The sequence below is a fragment of the Nuphar pumila genome, chromosome 13, assembly GCF_984573655.1.
Source record: "Nuphar pumila chromosome 13, dmNupPumi1.hap1.1, whole genome shotgun sequence".
Classification (NCBI taxonomy): Eukaryota; Viridiplantae; Streptophyta; class Magnoliopsida; order Nymphaeales; family Nymphaeaceae; genus Nuphar; species Nuphar pumila.
The window spans coordinates 82,531,647-82,555,249 of NC_143261.1; the positions used below are offsets into that span (position 1 = coordinate 82,531,647).

Here is a 23,603-nt window from a genome sequence, read left to right on the forward strand (position 1 = left end):
GGAAAGGCCTCTTTGGAAACCGACCTATGAGCATATTGATATCGAAAGTATTTACCACCTTATTCCTTTTCTAGAGAGTTGGTCACCTAGGTGAGCTTCCAAAGGCTTTACATTTATGCATTAATAATAATCTTGTGCCCCTATAATTTATCTTTATGAACTCATAGGCTGAAATTATTGAATAAAAGTGTCTTGTGGGTGTCACTTTCTATCTTACCCTAAGAATTGAATGCCTTATGTGCTAGACTCTTGGGTGCAAGAACCTACTTGAGGGAAGGACTGTTGTGAAGATAGTTGGACTCGTCTTGGGAGAAGGTCCTAACCTTTAATGATTAATGCAATGATATGCTTAGCTTCATAATGGAGTTTTATCCTCTTTCTAGTACTATGGGACTCATGGTGAACTAGATTGTCAAGACCATTGTGGGTCTTACCGAACGAGGTCAGATCAGTTTGAGGATGATTGGGGCGTCAAGATTGTTTGTGGTCTCGCCGAATGAGGCTGAGCCAGTGTTCGCAACAACTGGGACATAAAGACCATTATGGGTCCTTCCAAACGTGGCCAGGCCAATGTCCAAAGGTATATCGGGCTTTCAAGACCATTTGGGTCTCATCGAACAAGGTTGAGCCAGTTTGGAATTAGATGTTTGGTTGTTAGAGGTTCCTTCTTGTCTGAGAGGTTTGAACTTTGGATGAACACCCTATCTTTGGTTCTAGATAGGTTCGGACTCTTTCAATATGCCCCACATGATTTTTTTTATATAAAAAATGCATCATTAAGAATGTTTTGAAAACAAAAGCTTCCTTAGCCTCGTCAACAGAAATAGTATACTCCTGCAACGAGGGGGATAACTTGGACCTTAGAAGAAAATCTTTTTTTTTTTTAGATTTTTTAAAAACTATTTACAAAGTCCAAGTTTTGGAGACTTATCTGGGTCATGGGATGGTGATTCATGTTCAAGATCCTTCCTCCTCCAAACCATTGTAATTTTGCCTTATCCTGTTGGAGTCTTATTTTGAGCCTGTTAACCCTTTTCATATGGAGAGATGAGGGAGTCTAGGTTGCCTTAAAGTTTTTTTTGTCTCAGGCTGAGTTCTTGTGGGGAAAGAATCCATCCCATGTTTTCTGATGTGGCCAAATTTTTAAAGTAATCCTTCGAGACCCACATGAACTTTTCTCTTTTGGCTTTCTTTTTTAGCCCTTTGTGTCCGAGACTTTGGGTTCTCCTTCTTGGTATAACTCTGGATTTGTCCAAAGTTGACATGAAAGAATCCTATTAGCTAGTATTTGAATTGGCTCTTTTAATTGGCCAAGTTTCCTTTTAGCCTAACTTTAGTGATTTGATAGACTTGATATGATCTAAGTGGTTTAAGATTAGGCTAGATTCAATTTTTTATTTTTTATTTTTTTTTTTTGGGGGGGGGGGGGGGATAAAGATAAGAATAGGGCATTTTTTCTCCAAATGCCGCACAATTTTTAACTCAAAAGGCGGCTAACAACAAAAAGTACTAACGATAATTTATGTAATTAAAGTGTTGATGACACATCATGGAGTGCTAACGACAATTCATTATTTTTGTACCCACGTGATGACATATCAAAAAACTGCTAACGACAATCCATGTGTCATCAACATGTCATTAGCAAGAGGCCAAAACATACCTGACATGTTAAGTTCTTTTAGCCATAACTTCTTACTCAGATATCATTTTGATGTGATTTTTAATGTGTTAGAAAGCTAACATCATCTAATTTAATTATCTTTTAAGTTCAAAAACCAAATTATATCGTTTTAATAGTTAAAAATGTACTTAAATTAAGCTTTACCTAAAAAATATTATTTTTACTAAACACGTCACCTTGTTTTTGTCATAACTTTATACTTCAATGTTGTATTTGACCTGATTTTTGGCTTTTTGAAAAGCTAAGATCCTATTGTTCAATCCATCATTTAGATAGAAATATTGAAAATGTCATTTTGGATGTTGAAAATAAAGTTGAATTTAGAATAACTTTAAAATGGCCAAAGATACTAATAATTGTTAATATTCATGCTATAAAAGGGGTTGTTGATGAGAGAGATCCCTCTGAAGAAAAAATAAAGGGAAATCACATGCGATCTCCATTGCTGGGATTAATTGGATCCTGCTCACCATCGTTGGAGGGTCTGCGCTCATCAAAAAGCTGCGACCGGCTGAGGAGTCGAACATCTCAAAGTCACCGATTCAGGTTCACTTACCGGCTGTTTGCAGTTTGACATTGCCGCTACAGGTATGCCATCACTCTTCTCTTGCGGCGACCCTAACAAAAACCGCATGGGAAACCATTTTTCCAAACATGAGAAATGCATTTTCCTTGGGGGTGGGAAATGTTTTTTCAATTGTATGGAAAACACGTTTTCCATAAATTTTTTGGTGTTCCCACGTTTGGAAAACGGCAGTGTTTTTCATTTCGGAAACCGTTTCCCGGAAACGTGTTTCCCATCCTCTTATAACATTTATGGTAACCCTGGCTCTGCCACACTCATCAAAAGCATGAACCAAATTGTAAAACATGAAGCTCAGCCGATTCCGCTGGTTTATCAGCCCCACGTGTGCTGGCCACCAAAAAAGAGTTGAGAATCAAATTGTTCTTTCTCTTTCATTCAGGTAATGGTAATACCATATATATACCCACGGGCCTAACAGACATGCCACGGGCCTGGTTTTCCAAACGGGCCATTCCGAACCGGGCTTTTGATCTGGCCCAATCCATTAGCTGGCCGGGCCTGGTTGGATTGGGTTGGCCGGTTGCCCACCCCTATCCACCACAGACTCAGAAGTACAAATCGGGGTCACAGCTAGAGGTGAAAATTGGTTCACATACAGGCCAATAGAGAATCCTATCCAAATTCGAAATAATCCGATGGAGAAAATCCATCCTCAACAAAAAAAAAATGGGATTCTGATCGAAAGTCCGGCCAAGCCCGATCCATTTGCACCGCTAAAAGGTCACAGGTCAATGACGAGGGCTTAACCGTCATTCTGACAAAAACTGTAATTTCCGAAAACGTCCTTTGTTGCGTCCAATCTAAATGACCGGATTACACCAACATCCTTTGTTGCGTCCAATGTCCGAAAACGATGGTCTTATTAACCACGTCCTCCGAGCTTACCTGCTGGTAAAATCGGTCATTTCTTGGCTTCCGAAGGGCAAAATGATAACACTTCGAGGACGAAGACTTTTAGGGTGTTTTGGTCATTTGCACTTTTTTGCGAGAGAGGTAGGTCAGGATGACGTAACTCGAGTCAAAGATAGAGGCCACGGTGGTAATTAATAGGTTAACGGCATGGAAATTACTGCGCTGTAATTTCGTCTTCCTTCTTCGTTTATCTCTCTCTCTCTCGCGCCCGCGCGCTACAATATAAAAAGGAAGGCTTCGTTTTCTCGAGGGGACGAACGTCGACGAGGAAACGCAGAGAAGCTCTCTCTTTCAAATGGGTGAAGTACGTTAGAGACTTTTCCTAGTTATTATTTTTTTCTTTTGAAATAAAATGGATATGGATATGAATATGCTCTCTCTCTCTCTCTCTCTCTCTCTCTCTCTCTCTCTCTCTCTGGTTTGGAAGTGATGGTGTACCGAGTTTGAGATGATCATTTGGAAAAGAACAGAGTTTTGTTAGGTTGTTTCGTTTTTTTTTAATCTTTTTCCTTTTGGTTTTACACCTTCCATTTTGAGCGAAAACTGAACATCGGATTTAGAAGTTTTCTTCTTCTTTTTGTTGTTGGTTTTGCAAGGAAAGTATTAGTGAACGAAGCAGTGCCTTGGTTCTCCGGTTTCTTTCATTTTTTTGTCTAAAAATATGTAATTTTAGTGTTTCAGCATTTTCTTTTTATTTTTTCCTTTGAATGCTTTTCTTGTTTTGGAGCAAAGGTTTCCATGCGAGTTACTTTGTGAATTCTACTTTCTACAAAAAATCAGGTGGCAATTATTTTCGTGGATTTTATCCTTTTTAGTGATTATACTGTGTGTGTGTGTGTGTGGCGTTGTTAGTTCTTTTTTTTGTTTTTCGAGAAGTTTCCTCTTCTGAATTCTTTCGATCCCCATTCAGAATTAATGTCGCTATTTCTTTTTTTCTTTAGTTTTACAATATTCACAAGAGTTCCCCCACTCTTCACTAGTGGTACTCAAACCAAATTTCTCCTTTTTGGTTTAATAATTAAAAAACTTCCTTTTTTTCATCATTCACTCATTCTTGCGTCTCTCTCTCTCTCTCTCTCTCTCTCTCTCTCTCTCTCTCTCGTTTCAGCTCTTCACATTTAGCAAAATGCTACTTATAGGAGGGGAAAAAATAAGATCTTTCAGTTTCCCGAAATCTGGCCCCCAAATTTCCTGATTTTAGAAACCCAAATTCCCGTAATTTATAATATTGACACACTAATCTAATGAGACAACCCATCTTTTTTTGTTATTTTTTTGGATGTCTAATGTAGGAGGAGGAGCAGAAGAAAGAGGAAGGGAAGGAGGAGGGGGGAGAAGGTGAGAAAAAGGAGGAAGGGGAAGGAGGTGAAGAGAAGAAGGATGGAGGGGGAGAAGGGGAGAAGAAGAAAGAGGGTGATGCAGAGAAGGAGGAGGTGAAGAAGGAGGAAGAAGAGGACCCAGAGATTGTGTTGAAGGTGGAAATGCACTGTGAAGGGTGTGCCAGGAAGGTCCAACGTTCCCTTAGAGGGTTCCCAGGTCATCTCTCTCTCTCTCTCTCTCTCTCTCTCTCTCTCTCTCTCTCTCTCTCTCTCTCTCTCTCTCTCTCTCGAAATCCAATATTAAATGCCACCCACTACTCCCTGCTCTGGTTTAATGCTGGACTATCTGCTCTAAGCACTAAATTCATGTCTCCATTGGTGGTCATTTATGAAAACTTACCAACTCTGCGTTGTGTGCAAAGCAACGTTAAGATTCTGTTCTGACCTTATCGTGATATTTAAGGTAGTTTTCTTGATTCATTGCCATCCGTATCCAGTATCCATCCTAGGAAATAAATAAATTTTCTTAATGACTTTTTGTTAGTTATAAATTCATTTGGTGTGCCGTTACATTACATGCTCATAGTGTGGTAGTTTCATAGCCATCAATTCACAGTGTGGTAGTTCCATGATATTTTTAATCGCTTTGGGAGCTTTGAATCAAGGCGTTTTGCGGGCTTCCCCAAATGATCTCGTGCCCTCTGCCGTTTGGGAGCAGTCGTGTGGCCAAAACACTACATTTGGAATGGACATGTCTTTTGCAACCTCATTCTCAACACCACATTTGGCAATACATGAAAGTGGTACTTCCATCTCGATGCAAGGCTCCCAAACAGAGCCTACATGTAAAGTTTTTTTTTTTTAATTTATAACCTCATCAAACTACACCGGGCACAATGACCAGGTTGCACCATAGTGACAAATATCGCTAGATTTATGAAAATCTTGCGATAATATCGCGACAAATTGCCTGAAAGTTTAAAACAGCCATTTCTCGAGAGATTTTCAAAATATCGCGAGATTTATGAAAAAACATAAATACCATGATTTAAACTCAATATTTACGTTTTAAACGCCTATTTATCGTGAAAATTTTGTGTATTTTTATTTTTAAATAATTTTTATCAATATTTTCTTATAAAAAAATAATTTATATATTTTTAAATTTATTTTTTTATTGCTGAGATTTTGCCCAAAAAAATGCAAGATTTATGATTTTTTTTTTCAATTTCTCGCGAGTTTTTGAAAAATGAGAAATTGCCGATAAAAACGTTTGTCACTATGGGTTGCACTAGCTCAGCTGACCATACCCCTACGGTTATCTTGTCCGCAGAGTAGAACTTTGAGGCTAGGATCCCCTCCCCCGGAACCTATGTTGGGCGTCATAGTGATATTTCGAAAATATCACGAAAAAAACAAACAAACTATATTATGTTATTATTTTAAACTTCAAAATCTTGTGATATTTTATATAAAACCTAAATATAGCGTTTTCATCATGATATTTGCGTTTTTATAACAATATTTAAAAAAAAATCATGCTTTAAATTCATTTAAAATGCATTGAACAACATTATTTTCAAGTGAATAAATTCTGAATAAACTATCTTTTAATTCATCTCTCTCATTTAATAATAATAAAACTTCCCCTCATCCACCAAAAACATAAAACCAGTTTCTCAACAAGGCAACTTTGAACAGTGTTGACAATAGAAAACGGTTTCATAAAATATATCTTCAAAATTAAAAGCTTTAAATGCGTTGAGAATAGGAATCCTAAAGTCCAATATGTAGATTAAACCCATATTTTGAATTTTTAAATGATTTTGTTTAGAAGTTTCAATTTTAGGCGAGACCTTAATTAAACCCATATCATTTTCTAATTTTTTTTTATTTTCGCCCCATATTTATTAAATATTAATTACTTTGTTTTAGCTGATATTTTCTCAGAAAAAAAAACTCGAGATAAATAAAAAATTCAAAATCTCACGACAAGAGCTTAAACCAATATCATTTTCTAAAAATTTTATTTTCGCCCCATATTTATTAAAATATTAATTTATTTATTTTAGCTGATATTTTCTCAGAAAAACTCGAGATAAATAAAAAATTTCAAAAATCTCACGACAACAATCTTGACAATAATGTACTGTTTTAAGCTTCACTATGTTGGGCGTCAGCATGCATGGATGGTTGACAATGGAACCTTGTCCGCCTGTCTAACAGTCTAAGACCCCACCCCCACTTGGCCAACCCCGTAGGGGTCCCTAAATGTTTTCCGCCCTTCTTGATGGTTACCTCCATACTGTTCATACTATATATATTGCCTGGCTCCATCTATGAATAGTAGTCTTTGTGTTCCAGCTCATTTGGTTTGTCATGGGAAAAGTGACCCATTTCATGTCTTTGTGTCACCTTTTGGGCGTACTCTATTGCTGGGCGTTAGCTTGCATAGATTGTTTTCTATGGAATATTGCCTATGTGCGTGTAATAAGATGAACTCCTGTCCTGGTTAATATGTGCAAATGATGTATTGTTAGTTACGGGTAATATGTGTGGCAGGTGTGGAGCAGGTGCACACAGATAGCAAGTCCCACAAGGTGGTTGTGAAGGGGAAGACTTTAGACCCGGTGAAGGTCTGTGAGAGGATTCAGAAGAAGAGTGGGAGAAGGGCTGATATCATCTCCCCATTACCCAAGCCCCCAGAGGAGGAGGAGAAGGAGAAACCCAAGCCAGAGGAGAAAAAAGAAGAGGTAGGTCTGCCTTTTCTCACTCTCGTTATAGTCACAATTGAGAGAGAGATGTCTCTGATGCACTTGATACATATCATGGATCAGGAAAAACTCTACTGCGTCCAACACGGATGTTGTAGGGTCCATAATATCTATCTGGGAAAGAATTCATTACTTGAATGGAGATCCAGTCATAAGGACAAAGTGCCATGTATCTTCTCAATCCTCACCATAAATGCACAGACTAAAATATCCATCGTTAGGAAGCCCTAACCGGTGGGTATCCTCAAATTCTCCAGCAAGACCATCACCGTCAATGGTGATCGTCTTCCAACACTGGATTGCCGGAAAGTCTCATTTGATCAGTTTCCGGCATATCCTTCATAATTTACTGCTCACCTGCCTATATAATCTATTGACTAAAATACTTATCGTCGAAAACCTAGGGTGATTTTCTGACACAATTCCATCATCATCACTTCCACCACCTCATGGTTTCTACTGGCCATAACATGTGCCCATATTGGTTGCTGCAATGGGATGTTGAGCCAAAGCAAAGGTGGGAGAGAAGGAGATATCCACGATGGCTGAATGAATGCCTGGAGGGAAAACATAGAAGTCATGTGGCTAGACCACCACTGCCAGTGGTTTTGTGGGGGATGTCAATATTGACCTTTGGATATGGAAACCAATGGTCCAGATTTGTTCTTTTTTCACTTTTGATTTTGCCAAGGCATAGTTCTAACCTTGAAGATACGTAGTTTTAGCCTTGAGCATAGTTTAACTTTTAGATCTAAGTATTGAATAAAGAGAATAAAAACAACAATTTTTTTTAAGAAAAGAGACACATATTGAAGGAGGAACAGGTATTTTTGTGTTTCTTCCCTGATTTTCATGTTTTGAAGAAAGATCAGGTGCATTGTGATTTTACAAGAAATGTGCCGCTCCCATTTTTTATGGATTCACCATATATTGATGATCAGCACTCTGCACATGGAAAAGACATTTTTAGTTTCCCTATTCTGAAGTTAGATTTCTGTTCCTTACGTGATCATGACCATGCTCTCTCTCTCTCTCTCTCTCTCTCTCTCTCTCTCTCTCTCTCTACACACACACACAGAATTGGTGGTCCGTAATGACATGAGATGGACTATCTGTTTGATGGTGAATTGTGATTGTGGTTGGCAGCCTGTCATTGATACGGTCGTCTTAACGGTTCGCATGCACTGCGACTCATGTGCACATGTGGTCCAGAGGCGTATACAGAAGATGAAAGGTCTCTCTCTCTCTCTCTCTCTCTCTCTCTCTCTCTCTCTCTCTCTCTCTAGGTAACTAAGGTTCTGTGTAGGGAGGGATACCAGAATCGTCGACATCCGCAGATTCGATGGCAACATCCTCGCGCGGACGTAGTAGGAAATCTGCGGATTTTAACGCTGACGCCCCTCCCATCTCTACTCCTCGTCCCAGATCGGCAACACCAAACAGCCGGTACCGAGGGGGATTCGGTGAATCCCCCTGGTCGCTTCCAACTCGGGCTCCCAAGTAGAGCCTAAAATAAAAAGAAAAGTAGCGCATGTGTCTGTATGTCTGTGTGATTGTGATGGACGCATTCCAAAGCTAACAAGAAGAAACATAAAGTAGATCTCCGTATCACCGTATGTCTCTTTAGGCACAATTTTTTGTTTATCGTGATATGTTCAGAAACTAACAAAATCATCAAAGCAGTCATATTGAAAAAAATGTAGCATGTTTTGATATTAACATTTATTATTTTCACATAATTGTTTTGTACTCCATAATTTTAAGATCTATATGATCTGCCTTTTCCGATAATTTTCCAAACACATTAATTTATCATGAACTTTTCCTCATTCAGAAAATCTCGATTTCTATATTAGTTTCTTTTCGATAGGTAATTTCTATATTAGTTTTTATTCAACGAGAGGGAGGTGGAGATGGGAGTTTGTTTTGAGGTTAAGAACAACGAAATGGGTGTCGGTCTGTGTTGATGCATTATAAGCACAAAGAAGAATATAAAGAACAAAGAATAGATGACAAAGAAGGATATCAAGGACAAAGAATAGAAGACGACGAATAATATAAAGAAGAAAGAAGAGGTGATAAAACCAGAGAAAGATACACGAGACTGAGGACATAGGGGTTGAGTATGAGCGTCTTTAGCATCTGGGATGTGGCATTATGATGACATGGTGACTACAAAAGACAAGTCGTACCACGTACCTGTCCTTCATCATGCGCCCCTGTGCTCGGCTGTACACACACACACACTCTCTCTCTCTCTCTCTACCTACATGCCTGCCGGATTCAATCTCATCACCGGCCGTAACATGCACATGCACGCAAAAGTTTACATGGTTCTCTGTTATTTCTTACATCCGTACGTGGATTCGTCTCCAGTCACCCTTGTATTTGACATCTTTTTTAATTCAACTGGAGGTACATTTTAATCCTAATTTTTAATAGGACTTTATATATATATATATATAATCGCCAAATATTTGCTTCTAATGAATAATGAAGGTAAAACACCAATGAGCTAAAAATCATAAGTGCAGGTTGCAATCTAATCACATAAAAATGATGTTTTGGGTTATGAAATTTTGGATCATTGTGGGCGGTTGATTTTTAAAGTCTTTTTAAAAACCTAATTACTTGTCATAATCACATGATCCATATATGTAGATCACACCCATAACATTTGATTTACCAAAAAAAATGGATTTTTTTTAAGAAAAAGTGATCTTTACTCATTAGTTTGGTACCTTTATTAGTAGCCAATACAGAGAGAGAGGAGGAGAGTCACAAGAATATAAGAACAGAAAATATGAGAACTGTGAAGGTAAGAAACTCTTGTGGAAATATGATTTTTACAATTCTCATATTCTAGTTTCAAAATAAGAGTCACTAGACAACTAGACACGAGTAAATATTGTCTGCGAATAAAGTACTCAGGATTAAAAATTACTTACAATTTTTTTTTTATAAATCAAATGTTACGGCTACATGATTTGTTTCCTAGAAAACTTGTTTTGAATATGCTACGGATGTCATCAACCAATTAAATATTAATACTATCAAATTTTACCTTTTCCTTAAAAAGCTAGTTATTATGACAAGTAATTAAGTTTTTAAAGGAGTTAAAAAATCAAGAGCTCACACTGTGCCAAAATTTTATAACTCAAAAAATCACATTTTTATATAAAAAAAGTCTGAACTAAAGCTTGATTATTATCATACAGACCATGCTGAATACATCAACATGGTTAGATTCAATTGATACAACTTGCACCTATGATTTCTAGTACATAAGTTTCTTACCTTCATCTGCAGCAAATATTTTTTCTATATATATAATAATAATAAAAACATGTTAAATGAGTTTTTAGATTTTTCGGTATTTTTTTGAAAAATTTGCCCCATTGATGCATTCAACATCATCAATTTACTAGGCACAAATTTTGAGCCTTAAAATTTATGAAAACATATGAAAAAATGATATTCAGAAATAAATGTTTTAAGATCAGCTTCCTATAAAAAACAAGCACGAAGACCATATCTTCACACTCAAAATGTAAAAATAAAATAAAAAAACTAGTAAACCAACTTAGCATATATATATATATATATATATATATATATATATATATATATATATATATATATATATATATATAGAGAGAGAGAGAGAGAGAGAGGTGGTAGCTGCTAACCACCTTAGCACCGCACCACAAGCAAAAGTGTGCCCCCTCATTATTTTTTTCTAACGAAAAGGCCTTTAATGGCAGTTGCAACTTTAGCATGCACAATCTGACAGTCACATGCGGTGCGCTGTTTGATGCACTGAAAAGGTTGTTAGCGCTTACCACTTTCTCTCTCTACATATCTATATATAGATATATAAATATATATAGAAAAATTAGTTCCTCCTAACTGTTGATACGGTGTGGACAATGTTGATTTTCATGTTTCTTTTTACAAATTTTTTTGAATGTGTGAAAGAAAAGACTTACCCGGATTCATTAAAATCTCTTTTAAATTTGTGGGGACCTTATATATGAGCCTCGATTGTCCTTCACTTGACGGGAAGGTAGCATTCAGGCAAGTTCTTCGATCTTTGTAGCTCTAATTTAATCATTGAGACACTCGAATATGCAATAAAGATCAAAGTGTATTAGAGAGGACTTACTCAGATTCATTAAAATCTTTTTTAAAATTGTGAGGACGCTTTATACGAACCTCGATTGTCTTTCGCCTGACAGGAAGGTAGGATCCAGGCAAGTTCTTCGATCTTTTCAGCCCGAATTACACCATAGACGGTCGAATATGAAGTGAAGATCAAAGTGTATTAAAGAGGAAAATTCTTTAAAATAATAAAAATTAAAATGAATGAACGAATGATGGAAAAATCATCTTTTTCAAACTCTAGGGTCTCTTAAGCTTTTAGGTCCTTTTTTGGTCCAAACAACACTCTTACGTAGAAACAAATACGATTGCAGCAGCTTTGGCAGCACCTCAGCCTAGGTAAGATGACTATAGAAAGGAGGGTATGGAAGACTAAGCTCGTATTCTCCAAGGTCAGGGCTCAAATATTGAAATTTCAAATGACCAAACTATAAGAGCGAACCCCTATTATAAAGTTTTCGAACATAATTCGGATCATCAGACTCTCAGATCTGGATTCATGCCAAATGGGTTCAGGTCTATTCTCAAATGAGGATAAGACTCATTCAAAACAGTAGTCTACCACTTTTGAGAGACGCGTATGAAGGTAGGATGGTTAGAGATAAGATATGGATAAGCCAAATGGTTTATCTTTACATTTAGAGTACCAAACGACATTACAAATGGGGACATGATGACACTATATTGTGTCATCCCTAAAATGGGAGGACAGGGGAGACGACAAAACTGTTTTGCCATCCAGCAAGGGATGACAAAGCAATTCTGCCATTCAGCAGGGCTAGCACAGACAAGAGGGGGGAGAACAGATTGGGACAGGTTGGGATGGCAGAACGGTTATCATCCAGGACACCTGGGACAGGTAGGATGACAACATTTTTGTCATCCAAGATACTTGAGACAGGTGGGACTGCAAAACTGTTTTGCCATCCAGAACATTGGGACATGATTGGACAACAGGCAGGACCTACCATCCACAACACCTGAGATAGGTGGGACAACAAAACTATTCAGATAGGTGGGATGGCAAAACTATTATGCTATCCAGGACACCTGGGATAGGTGGGATAGTAGAAATGTTTTGTTGTCCAAGACACTTAGGACAGGTGGGATGACAAAACACTTCTGCCATCTAGGACACATGGGATAGGTGAGACGGCAAAATTCTTCTGTCGTCTAGGACACTTGAGACATGCAAGACCTACCGTCCAGGACACCTGGGATAGGTGGGATGGCAAAACTATTCTGCCTTCCAGGATGCCTGCAGGGATAGGTGGGAGGGTAGAATTGTTCCATTGTCCAGGATGCCTGGGACTAGTGGGATGACACAACTGTGCAGGACACCTGGGACATGTGGGATGGTAGAACTTTTCCGCAGTCCAGGATACCTGGGACAGGTGGGATAACAAAATTGTTTTGCTATTCAGGACACCTGGAATAGGTGGGATGGTAGAATTGTTTCATCATTTAGGACACATGAGACAAGTGGGATGACAAAACTTTTGCCATCTAGGACACATGGGATAAGTGAGATGGCAGAACTCTTCTGCCATCCAGGACACCTGGGATAGGTGGGATGGCATAATTGTTCTGCCATTTCAGACGCCTGGGATAGAGAGAGTGGGATGACACATCTTGTACCCTCCTATACCCGAAACAGGCTAGGATGTCCCGTCTCATCGCAGGATAGCCTGTTCCCGAAGACAATGGCTTGTCATGGGAGGAAATGATGGCATGTCTTGGGGGACAATGGCCTAGACAGGGAGGATGGCACATAGGATGAGACCTGGGGTCTGAACGAAACCTTAGGAGTGCAGTCCCAAGATAGAAAAAAGAGGCTTTCTCTGGTTTTGAGCATTGTGGAAAATTTTGGTGTTTAATGTTTCTCACCTTGTTTGTTAATTCTAACCACACAAATGTGTTTAGCATAATATATTTGCTAAAAATAGATTGTTGGATCACACCTTTTTTGAGGAAAAATATAATTTTATGAGCTTTAAAATTTATAAAAAATCTGAGTCATTGAATTTTGAATCCTTACAAAATCATGCTCATGTCATAAATAGATGATTCATAAACTTTTTTATAATAAACTAACCATGTAGATCACATCTATAAGGTTATAAAGTTAGATTTGAAAAAAGTGTCAAAATAAAAAGTTAAGATGTCAACCAAGCAGTAAGTATATATATATATACGAAAATTGGTAGTTGTTCACTCGTTAGGTGCTCAAACGAAGGTCACTCACGTTGAGCGTCCATCGCAACATGACGGATGCTCAACATCTTTTCTGCACAAAAAAAAATTTACTGGTGCTAAAGTCTAAGCAGACGCTTTTAAACTTTTACTGATGCTAAAAGTCTAAGCACAAAAAAGACGTTGAGCATTCATCGGGCTCCACGATGGATGCTTAGCATGAGTGACCTTAGTTTGAGCACCTCAAGAGTAGGGTCGAGTCGGCGGGTTGGTGGGTCAGAATACCTCAACACGAACATGACCCATTTATTAAACGAGTCGGATGTGGCAAACACGAACACGACCCATTTATTAAATGGGTAACTCGACATGACACGGTTAATCCGTTTAATAAACGGGTCGGGTCGACACAACACAATTACATGACATGTCGACCCGTTTATTAAACGGGTCGACCCGATAACATAGACATGATAACCGCACAGACGCACACCACCACTGGAGATGAGAGGTCTCAGGCTCTCGGCTGCGGCTGGGTAGGAAGGAGTTTGGTGGGTGACTAAAGTGTAAAGTTAGGAGTTAGGGTTAGATAAGTTAATATATATATAAACGGCACGTTGATGGGTTCGTGAACGGGTTGACCCGCCCGCCTAACCCGTTTGTCAAACGGGTTGGCGGGTTGGCATACCCCTAACATGAACACGACCCGTTTAATAAACGGGTTAGGTGGGTCGACCCATTTACGACACGAACCCATTTAAGCCAAACCCTAACCCGGCTAAGAAGTGGGTTTGGGGGTCGGGTCAGATTTTGCCACCCCTACTCAAGAGTGAGCAGCACTCTCTCTCTCTCTCTCTATATATATATATATATATATATATATAGAGAGAGAGAGAGAGGGGAAAAGTACAATCCGCTATGATCATTCCCATGTCTTTTGTGCTCACGTGATGCTACATATTTCTTTTGTTAGCATCGTAGTATCTAATTTAAGCTACCTAGTTTTTCACACTTTGTTGAATCTTTTGTGTATGAAGCCCTACGAAAATTATTTGCATGGTTTTATCTAATAAAAAACGTATTTTGGTGAAAATCAAGAGTATGCAGTGCACCAAAACTTTTTGGTTGAAAAAATGCATGTTTGCATGTTGAAACCACTCAATAGATGTGTCATTATCAGGAAACTATGGACTGATCACGCTAATATTTCTTGTTAGAGAGTATGGTAAACCTTATAGATATGTGCAAAAGAGAGAGAGAGAGAGACTTTAAAATAGATTCAGCATTTATGAAGTAATCTTGCATGCAATGTAATAAAAAAAGCAGTATGATAATATGCATTTCAAGCATTATCCCCTCGTTATACCTTAAGGTGCTACTGCAGGTGTGGAGTCTGTAGAGACAGATTTGAAGAATGACAAAGTGATTGTAAAAGGGGTTGTGGATTCAGCTAAGCTAGTGGAATACATATATAAGCAAACGGGCAAGCAGGCATCGATCGTGCTGCCACCACCGCCTCCACCACAAGAGGAGAAAAAGGAAGAGAAGAAAGAAGAAGGGAAGAAGGAAGAAAAGAGTGAGGAGGGTGAAAAGAAGGAAGGCGTAGAAGGGAAAGATGCAGAAGACGATACGAAAGACGAGGTAAATAAAAGTGAGTATTGCCCACCTAGATATTATGTGGAGTATGCATATCCACCGCATATATTCAGTGATGAGAACCCTGATGCTTGCTCTGTAATGTAATTTTGCCGATACTGTGCTGAATTTTATTGTTCATTGTTGTTATCTGATATGTATTTTTGGGTAAGAGGGCCTCCTGTATCTATTGGAGTCTAATCAAGTTCCCCTGCAATAAAAGCTCATATAAGAGCAGGAATGCTATCTTGTCTCAGATTCTCACTTTGCAAATGTGCAACACTAAAAAAGTGGCTGTGTGTGGCGCATGAGATGGAGGTGTGGTAAGGTGTTACTGCAGGTGTGGAGTCTGTCGCATGAGATGGAGGTGTGGTTAGGTGATCGGACTGAGTAAAAATCATACAAAACACAAAAAATTGTGAACGCGTGCAGTGATTTTTTGTGGTGTGTGGCACGCTCTCGATCACTGGATCAGTTCCGCATGAGATGGACGGCCACAACCATAGTAACAGAACGTTTAGAATGGCAAATATCAGCAGCTAAATTCTCACGACTGCATTGAAGTTTAACCCCATACAAATTGGTTGCATCTTTAGGTGTCAGGACCAAATTATAATCCCTGGCCCAGCTTATTAGCTGATTTGTTACTTAGTGCCACACCACATGTGGAGGCATTCACATTGGACAATTGCAATGTGCTGCTGCACCTGATTACCCTCCATCTGCTGTTGGGCCTACTCTGACGGGTTGTACAACATCAAATGGAGGGTGATCTGGTACAGCTGCACATTGCATTTGTGCAATGCGATTGCACCTGATCGCAATTCTCACATGTGGGATAGCTGACACTCATGGCAACTAAACCTGCTTGACCCTTTAAATGACTACACAGAGCTGAAGTGTGGTTCTGGCCATATTTGAAACAAAAGTTGGTGAGATTATCATCATTTCGGCTCTTTTACTGTTCTCAATTCCATGGCAGAGGGTACTTTGTTAGGTGGGTGCTCACAGAGGACAATGGTGGTAACTCGAAAGTTAGATGGGAGTTGGGTAGTTTTGCATTATATGTGTAGGCCACGGGGATGCAGGCCATTAATCGTTTCGGAAGTATTCCTGGTTACCTTTTGCCTGCATTTCACGTGGCCTCTTCTTGCTTTTTCTCTTTTTTTTCAAAAGTTTTCTTTGTTATCTAGGGTGAATATCGGACGGTAAAAATTTCAACCAGAAAAAGTTGCATCCAATTCACTCCCTTTCTCTACCTTCATGCAATTACCAATTTGATCACAATTTGCTCTTATAGGCTCTGTGTGAGCCGGTGCTAGACAAGAGAAGAGATGAGAGGAGAGACGAGCGAAGAAAAAAAGGGTGATGAGACTCCAGTTGTCAACTGTATCTAGATGTAATTGAAAGGCCCATCTCCTCTGTGATTACCCTTTTCATCTACCAAGTCATAGTTTCCAAACATATTAAGCTAATGGAAGGACTGTTTTTAGGAGAGGCCTTCAGATTTCAGAGATTCCTATGCTGCAGAATAGAGAAAGACAACGACTTTGCGGCAGTCTTGCAAGGATGTGTTTCCTTGATTGTGATGGGATCTAGAAAGACAAACCACCTGAGTGGTTTCCAGATCTTTATGTGATGGAACATTTTTTTCTTGTTTTTTTAGGTGAGATAGGTAACATCCATCTCCCTCTCATCTACTAATTAAATGGAGCCTTAACCATCTATCCTCTCCAATTCACTTTCCAATTACGCTGGAAAATTTAACAAACTAACTCCACGTGTTCTGAATCAATGTTGACAGAATCGGTTTATGAACAGAATCACTTTTCAAAACGATTCAGAGAATTGGCCAATTGAAGATAGATTGAATAATTTTTAACTGGCCTTTTTTAACTTTTTATTGTTTCAAAAATTATAAAATTCAAATTAAAAAAAATATGAAAATTTTATGAAAATACAGAAAACAAAATAAATTATAACTTGTAGGGTCCAACTAGATTATAAAATATGCATTTAATACCTAAACAATTAAATAGCCAAAAAATATTATAATTATCATAAAGCCCAATTAAATAAAGAAAACCAATGAAGCTGATTCTTCATAAACTCGCTAAAAGATCAATTTGATTCAATTATGACAAAATTGATCCGAACACACCCTTGGGCATCTCAATTCTCCACACTAGGTGGAATTCCTGTTCTCCCAAATTGACTCCTATCTCAATTTCGTGGTTCATCAATTGCATTTATGCCCCCAACTAGGGGTGTCATGGATATGATATGACCCAATCCTGACCCGTACAGGATCCTATAGGATCAGGGTTTGGTTACAAAGAAAGGGGGCCGATTAACTGTCTGGTGGTCAGACCCATGAGGTTCTCCATAACCAATAAACACGCACCCGATGACTTTTGGTGAAAGTTTGGCATTTCCTTGAAAGAGTACAAGACACTTGCATCCAAAAACTCAATCTTTTAAAATCCGGAGATATTTGAAATATTTTTAAGGGAAGAGGAGGGCATTTTATTTATTAAGTAAATAGCAGTAAGAGCGACTTTGGCCCAACAATTCTTAGGAACATTTTTTGAAATGAGTAAAGTTTTACTTTTCTCAATTAAATGTTTATGTTTCCTCTCCGTGACTCATACTGTAATTGCGATCATAGTAACAAATATCTGCTATATTTTGAAAATATTATGATTTTATCTTGATATTTTCAAAGCGAATATATTACTAAAAAAACACAATATTTACAAAATATATGCCTAAAAGTATCATGATTTTATTATGATATCATTGGTTATTAACACTATATTAATGCTTTTATATATTCTTAATGTTTTTATTCTGTTTATACATATATTTGTAGTTTTTAATTTAAATATATCATTATTTTCCCAATAAAAACATTTTCTTTAAATATCACGAGATTATAACTATGGTTGGAAAAAACCTGAATCCTACATTTGTGACTATGGTTGGGATAAGGCTTGATCATGATGATGACTCATCCTGACCAAATGTAGTTTTTTTGCATTTTTGGATATGAATTTGACTCTACTTCATCAAATCAAGTTCAGATCCAAAAACACACACGGAGTTGCACTTGAAATTCAGATTTGGATTTGGGTCCACATGATCCAACCTATTTGCACAATACTTAACTTCCATGCTTATTGTGCTCACATTGTTTTGGTGGACTGATAATTGCAACCACAAAAATAAAGGCAATGTATTCCAGAATATGATAGTTGACGCTGAGAATTCCCCAACTTCTCTCCTATGGTACTCCAACAGTGGGCTCCCAAACAGGGCCTAATTGCAGGCAAAAGGATACCAGGATGTGCACCCATAGGTATCAGGATATGATGGCTAGATAAATTAAGGCTTCATAATACATGTGCTGATTTTAGTTACAATTCAACATTAGGCATAGCCGGCACCAGGTGATAGGGCTCTAGGAGGCAGCAACGCACAAACCCCACTAAACCGGTACCGAAGTGGCCAATTGGTTGGTACATGTAGAGTGCCAAGTCGTCTCATTGGCAGAATTTATACTTAGAATTCCCCAAACCTAGAAGCTGCTGAGAATGATGAGAGCACCAGAGATTTCGTCAGAATTGGTCTGGCTGACCGGAGGCTCACTCACAGCTATATGGAGAGTCTATGTGCATGCACCGGAGTGGACAAGCCACTCAACTGTGTTGCAGCGTTTTGGTCAGGTGAAGATTGCTCAGTTGGTCTGAAGACATCCCTAGGGATCAGGCAAGGTTCAGACTGCCGGCAGAATATCCAGCATCTGATCAGAAGCTGGCCTGAAACTTGAAATGGGTCTGTCAGCTCTTGCGCAAGCTTCCAAAGGTTCCTGATATGCACCTACTAGTTGCTGTTGCAATCAACGCTGACCAGGACCCACCTATTAGCATTCTTGGCTGGAATTCCAGCCTGAGAGCTCTGAAACTAATCTGGAGTGAAGGCCTCAGGAGGAACTGATCTCTAATTGGAGTGACCACCACCAGCAGTTAATAGCGGTGGACTGCTGGCTGATAGGCTGCCAGTCTTCTTGCCGGAATTTCAAAAATTGAGAGACTGGAGACGGATAAAGAGATGGAATTCAGAGAGGGTATAGGATTCAATTCAATTTCCAAGACGGGTATAATTGGCGCTAGTTTGGGCCTTCATATGTTGAAACTTGGATCGGTCTTTGGACCTTTACCCACCCTTATTGATACAAACCAACCAATCCCTTAACACAAAACAAACCCAATCCAGATCCTGACCCAACCCACTGAGAACACTCTAGAACTCCTAAAGGGAAGATCCTGGCCCATCAATCCAGATCCTGACCCAACCATTTTCTCATGCTATTGATCTCACGTTCGCAATAGCATGAGAAAATGGTTCTCCTGACAATCATTCTCTCCCAAACTGGAGAGAATTATTGGTCGTAGTGTTCGTGAAAATCCACATTAGCACAGCAACAACCAGCAGGCTTGCAAGCAATGGAGTATGACATGCATACCTGTAACATGAATTGCATTGCATACTCATCTTTTGCAGCCCACGCAAGCGACTGAAAAGGAAAGCCTGCTGAAACCCATACTGTGTGATGTGCACGTAGGTGGAGTTCAAAGACGTCTCAGCCAAGACACACCAGGCTATATTTCATGAAAAAAAAAAGTATTGCAATTATGTCCACCAAACTACAGACAACAGTGACAAAAATCCATCATCCATATGAATTTAGTAAGAGAGCATCTAAATTATATAATGATTGGTACGAAACAAAAAAAAACGATGCTACTCATGTTACCTTCTGAATCATAACTATGCAGATATCATTTATCTGTATTCTGCACCTAGGACCTGTCAATTTTCAGAGATCTGCGTTGGTCTACCAGGTGCCACTGCATCTAAACCTCAAGACACATTACATTGCCCCATCAAAGTTCAGTAGTAGTTCCTTGGAAACCCTCAATCGAAACCCCCTGGTAAAGGGCTGGCCACCAATTTAATATATGTTAAAGTGCATATGTAGGTTAATAATGATGCACCGGCATCAAATCAGGAAAAACTAAAAACTAAATGCATAAGGCCATGATTTTATATATCGATATCGATGAATTTGTCAAAACAAATGGCAACAATAAAAGGGCCCGCCAAATCTCCAACCGCACATCCTGCAATAATAACAGCTACTGTTATAATATGCCACATAAATCTCAATAAAAAATTATTAACAGGGTAGCATTGTTTTTACTGAAGATGCAGACATTACAGCAAAAAATAAATAAGCATTGACTGATAAAATTGTAAGCTTGAATTTCTTAATGAAGATCAGGCTTTTCACAAGAACCTCATATTTTCTTATAGTAGAAATGCCAGATCCTGCCAAATAGATTATGCTTTACATTTCATGTTATAGAGTTCCAGGATTTTGGTGGTTAAGATAGGCATTTACTAGGAAAAAAAAAGAACATTTCCCTCTTCTCAGATACAAAATAGAACAAATTCAAGTTTTCCCATTTCAAAATAATGATTACAATTATCAGATTTAGCATGGAAGTGCTTACCAATCCACTGTCCCGTTGAAGGGGAGATGGTAGCACCCAATCCTGCTCCAATGGATGCAAACACTAATGATGCACTACACCTGGCAGTTGCGGCAAAAATCTTCTTTCGAAGAATCTGGATTTGGTTTGATCTAACAACAGCATCTGTATTTTTAGCCACCACAGAGATACATCGATATATCTCCATTCCAACCTGTACTAACCATGATGCAGCAACTCCAAGAAAATGTCCTGGAAAAACCACAATAAGAATGAAACAAGCATGAAACCACAAAAAATAAAATAGAAGTTTATGAAAAACTGACCTCTCACTGTCGATCTAGAGACACTATAAAAGAAGACTAAAGTTGGCATGCCCCTTACAGCCTTGCGTTTGGCTGACTTTGGTAGATCTGTAGCATGATGAACTTTCAGTATTTACCTTTTTTCAGGACTACCAGTTCAAGCCAGCAGATAGAAAAGGATGCAACAGTTCAACATGAAACTCACTGGATGTTAAATGCATAACACGGTACAACAAACCTATATACAACAAATAGAAACTTGAAACTGAATCACATATAGAAGCTCTCAATAATGGTATGATGCCTTTGAGACCCTCAATATAAATCCAACCACCGGATGTAACAACTTACAATGTTCTGTCTTCATGAAAAGAGTTAATATCCTACAGAAGTGACCTTCCCCAGTTGTCATTTGCGAATGATTCAAAGTCATTGTTGCAGAATATATCACAAATACGACCAACAAGAACCTAGTTATTCATCCAGAGCACAAAGACATCAATTTTGGCAGTTTACATAATCATAAAAAGAATCGGCTCCCTAAAAGGGCATTTTCATGTGTTTCTCATGCTTTCATGGGAAGTGACCTGTCATATAACTATAGTGAAACACTACATCACGACTAGCAATACAATGCACAGCAAATCTATTTCGGTGAAAAACAAAAACATTTTCAAACCTGATGTTGTGCTCATAATGAAAACACTATTTATTTGTTACTTCAAAGTTTATCTTGTGGTTTATGTAATTTTTGTTCTACTGTGTCCAGGTTTATGAAATTTCAAAAATGACAGGCCTGTAATTTACATACTAAGGGACATTTCTGGAACTCAACTTAGAACCCTTAATGTATATAATATGAAAGCTGCCCAAGAAGGACTAGTGTCACTCTTATTGCTGCCTTCCCTATTCTCTTTTTTTCTCTTTTCCCTTTCTAATATATTTTCTCATTGATTCATGGGCATCAAGCAGCAATCTTCAGGAAGGAGCTTGATTGACCCTTCTTTTGTTAAAACCATAGGCTTTCTTGCTCTTTCTCATCCTTTTCTTGGTTTCACCTCCCTTCTTCTTTTCTCTATCTATTAACTCCTCTCCTAAATCCTTCCTTGTTCCACCCTTTTTAATATATATCAGTTATACACATTTTTCAGACCCAAAACAGATCTGCACCAGGTCTGTTCTCTCATGTGTTTAATTATTAGTACGGACATCAGCACCGTCCTGCCAATCAATCTCTCAGCCAAACCTGTACAAGTTTTGGTTCTGATCTAAAAGGACCAAAACAGATTGATTTTTGCTTAGGTATGTTTTCTTATGCATCTGCTACGTGCTAAAGTCACAACCATGACTGATGACCTCACCACAGCCACTTCCATCTATCTGAATCATATTTTATTTAGATCTGATTCAGAAACTAATCCAATGCCACCCCAGTATCTTGTCAGTGAAGGAAGTGACAAAAGGAAGAACTCATGGACAACAGTTAGTAGCCTGATTGCTGTTACTCGATCCCAGTGTATTCTTCTTCAAGTTCCATGTGGTTGCTCTACACAAAAAATCATGGGATCATTTGCATAAAATGCATTTGCAAGTGTACTACTCTTATCCGTCTGAATTCAAATTTGTAGAACTTAAAGCATGATGGATAGTTTGTAGAGGATCTTTTGTGCAGGGCCACAGTTGCTTGGGATCAGCTTGCAACTATTGAACATGTCTTGGCGGATTCAAACCTAGTTGTCATCGTGCTAAATGGTCTAGGTAACATATATTATGGCATAGTAGCTTCCATCATGTCATAGGAACCCGTCTCCTGCTTCGATGCTCTACAGCCTTTGCTTCAAGTATGAGACCATGTTAACACATCCAAAAAAATATTGGAGACTCCCATGAAGTCTTAAATAAATCCACCTTTTCGTCAAACAAGTGTCGTCATGGTTTCAATAATAGAGCAAGAGCATGTGGTAGGGTCTATGTCTCAGGTCACACTGGTATTACAAATTCTTTAGGTGGATATGAACTCCTATCTACTACAAATCTTAATATAAAATATGGACTGCCTTATTGACCAGATTGAAAAATGAAGGGGCATAATTTTGCAAATTGCCAATATTATCCTAATGATAGCATCAACAATTCTATGCTGAAAAGCAGATCTATGACACAACCTAAAGATGCTAGATCAACCAATGTTTTTGGTAATAACATATTTGATTGTGCGCCTTGATGCATTTTTCAAAATCTCAATAAAAAAACAATAGGAGATGGCTTGTTGTATGCTGATTTGATGCAACAAATCATGAAAAAGAGATAAAGGTAAACTCTCACAACTAAAATGCCATCTAAAATTTGGTAAAATAGTAATTAAAGATCAAAACATGTTTCCAATATTTCATGCAAGCCCAGCTCATGTCAAAACTACATCCAGTGTCTTAGTTTACTTGACACCCTTTTGTTTTCAAAATTAAACATAAGTTTTACT

The 23,603-nt window shown here is 38.4% G+C and overlaps 1 protein-coding gene and 1 pseudogene across 1 annotated transcript in view; one reads left to right on the forward strand and one right to left on the reverse strand.

Annotated features, from left to right (window-relative positions):
* Positions 1-4,468: 4,468 nt before the first annotated feature.
* Positions 4,469-15,372, forward strand: LOC149818895 (heavy metal-associated isoprenylated plant protein 8-like; annotated as a pseudogene).
* Positions 15,373-20,009: 4,637 nt separating this feature from the next.
* LOC149818896 (isopentenyl-diphosphate delta-isomerase) overlaps positions 20,010-23,603 on the reverse strand; it is a 41,825-nt gene continuing 38,231 nt past the window's right edge. The window contains exons 4-6 of the mRNA XM_089985292.1: positions 21,146-21,232; positions 20,841-21,071; positions 20,010-20,447 (exon numbers count right to left, since the gene is read on the reverse strand). Coding sequence (XP_089841418.1) covers positions 20,371-20,447; positions 20,841-21,071; positions 21,146-21,232 — 395 coding nt within the window. The 3' untranslated portion in view covers positions 20,010-20,370. The remainder of the gene's footprint in view (positions 20,448-20,840; positions 21,072-21,145; positions 21,233-23,603) is intronic.